Source organism: Diuraphis noxia, unplaced genomic scaffold (genome assembly GCF_037042655.1).
Source record: "Diuraphis noxia isolate RWA-SAM2 unplaced genomic scaffold, SU_Dnox_SAM2 contig0002, whole genome shotgun sequence".
Classification (NCBI taxonomy): domain Eukaryota; kingdom Metazoa; phylum Arthropoda; class Insecta; order Hemiptera; family Aphididae; genus Diuraphis; species Diuraphis noxia.
The window spans coordinates 2,815,733-2,818,024 of NW_028301712.1; the positions used below are offsets into that span (position 1 = coordinate 2,815,733).

A 2,292-nucleotide genomic window follows, 5' to 3' on the forward strand; every position below is an offset into this window, starting at 1 on the left:
AAGAAGCCATTCTAAAGATCTGCGAAGACCTTAAGGCCTGCGCAAACAAGCAGCAAGCGGAAATAAACGAAATAAAGACCGCTCAGGCTGCTTTGGGACCCAGCTATGCTTCTAAAGTAGCATTGCACCATGGCCCATCTCCCGACACACAGAACAAAAGCGCCCCTCAGAACGCAAAGACGAGGACTCCACAACAGGTGCAGAGCCAACAACAGAGTATCGGACGGGACATGCAATCAGACCACGAGGACAAAGCAAGCTGGACGACAGTCACCGACAGGAAAGCCACGACCAGACGAAAGAAGATACACAAAGGAGAACAAATTCGGACTAGGCCAGACGTCGTTATCGTGAAAGCTGATCAAATGTCGTACGTGGAAATGCTCAAGAAGATCAAATCAAGTGATGAGGTGAAGGGGGTCGGTGGATCCATAACAATGATCACCAAAACAAGGGACGGCCACCTAAGGATGGTGCTCAACAGAGAAACAGAAAACACAGAAACCCTCACAAGAGCCATCTCCAACACGATCGGCAACAACGTCAGCTGCACCAGGCTCTCTGACACATCCTTAATCGAAATCAGAGACGCAGACGAAGAAGCCACAGACGACGAAATCACAAAAGCCATTGAAGAACACACAAAATGTAAAGGAAGCATCAAAATCACCGACAAGAGAAAAATAGACCGTGGAACCTTAGTAGTCACTGTTTCTGTACCCACGATCGTCGCGAACAGTCTACTAAAAACTCGGTTAAGGATAGGATTTGCCAGCTGCAGAACCAGATTAAAAACCGAGGTGAAGAAGTGCTTCCGGTGTCAAGGATACGGTCACACGAGACAAACCTGCACAAACGAGGAACGAAGCAACTTCTGCTGGAAGTGCGGTAAAGAAGGGCACAAAAGCAAAGAATGCAAAGATGAGGCCAGTTGCCTGCTATGCAAAGAAGAAGCTTCTAGCGACCATACATTGGGCAGCTCCAGATGCCACGCGTACAAACGCGCGCTAGAAGCTGCCAAAGCGAAAAAATGACGCACTTCCTCCAAATAAACTTGCACTGCTCAAGAGCAGCGCAAGACCTGATGTGCCAATCAGCAATCGAGAACGATATTGACTACATTTTCGTCTCTGAATACAACAAAGCAGGCGCACAACACTGGTACCCGGACAGCAACGGTAAAGCAGCCATACTCTGCCATCAAAACCGCCTTATAAACGACGCTGGCCAAGGCGATAACGGTTTCAGATGGATCGAATCAGAAGGCATAACACTCTACTCGTGTTACTGGTCCCCGAACTCCACACTCCAGGAGTACGAGCAATTCCTGACCAGGCTAGAGAGGAGTGTCAGGGGAAAGAGCACTGAAGTCATTATAGCTGGCGACTTCAACGCGTGGCACACATCGTGGGGATCCAGGAGTAGCAATAAGAGAGGCGAGGCTTTGATAGACCTGGTCACCTCCCTCGGACTCGTCATATGCAATAGAGGCTCCTCCCCGACATTCCAGCGCGGAAACTCAGAGTCTGTTGTCGACATTACACTAGCGTCTCCAGGGCTAGCGGCTAACATAAAAAAATTGGAAAGTCTCGGACGCTACCTCGCTGAGCGATCACAACTACATAACATTTACACTGCAATCAATCAACACGGGCCCTCAAACAAGAGTAACTCCACTCAAATTCGACTACCGGAAACTAGAAGAATTCCTAGAAGCTGGCGCTCTCACTAGTACCACAGCGTTAGATGCCGAAAGCTGTGCTACAACTTTCGCCGTAATGATCAAAGAAGTCTGTGGAGTGGAAATGCATACAACACCGAGCCGGAGGAAGTCTGTCTACTGGTGGTCACCAGCACTAAGCATCTTGAGGAAGACAGCAAATCACACCCGTAGAATCCACCAGAGAAAGAAAAGAAGAGCCAGGCCAGAAGACTGCGTCGCGGAACTCAACGCGATGAAAGCGGCCAGGTTAGAACTTTCCAAAGCTATCAAAAACGCTAAGGAGCGCGGCTGGAAGAACCTATGCGACGAGGTAGAACGCGACCCCTGGGGCAAACCTTATAAATTGGTCATGGGCAAGCTTACCAGAAGCCGTCCAGCAATCGAATTGCAGCAACCTGGAGTCCTCCAAACGGTAGTAAACGGGCTCTTTCCCGTGCATCCACACGTAAATCGCCGCACCTGGCCAAGGGAAAATGCACCTAATATAACTTTAGAAGAACTGACCAGAGCCGCCAAATCAATGAAGAACAATATCTCCCCAGGCATCGATGGAATTACTATCGAGGTAC

At 49.2% G+C, this 2,292-nt stretch overlaps 1 protein-coding gene across 1 annotated transcript; it reads left to right on the forward strand.

The window, feature by feature from the left end:
- Positions 1-1,030: 1,030 nt before the first annotated feature.
- On the forward strand, positions 1,031-1,732 carry LOC149057918 (uncharacterized). The gene has a single exon (XM_089221425.1). The coding sequence runs from the start codon at positions 1,031-1,033 to the stop codon at positions 1,730-1,732; it is 702 nt and encodes a 233-aa protein (XP_089077551.1).
- Positions 1,733-2,292: the final 560 nt, after the last annotated feature.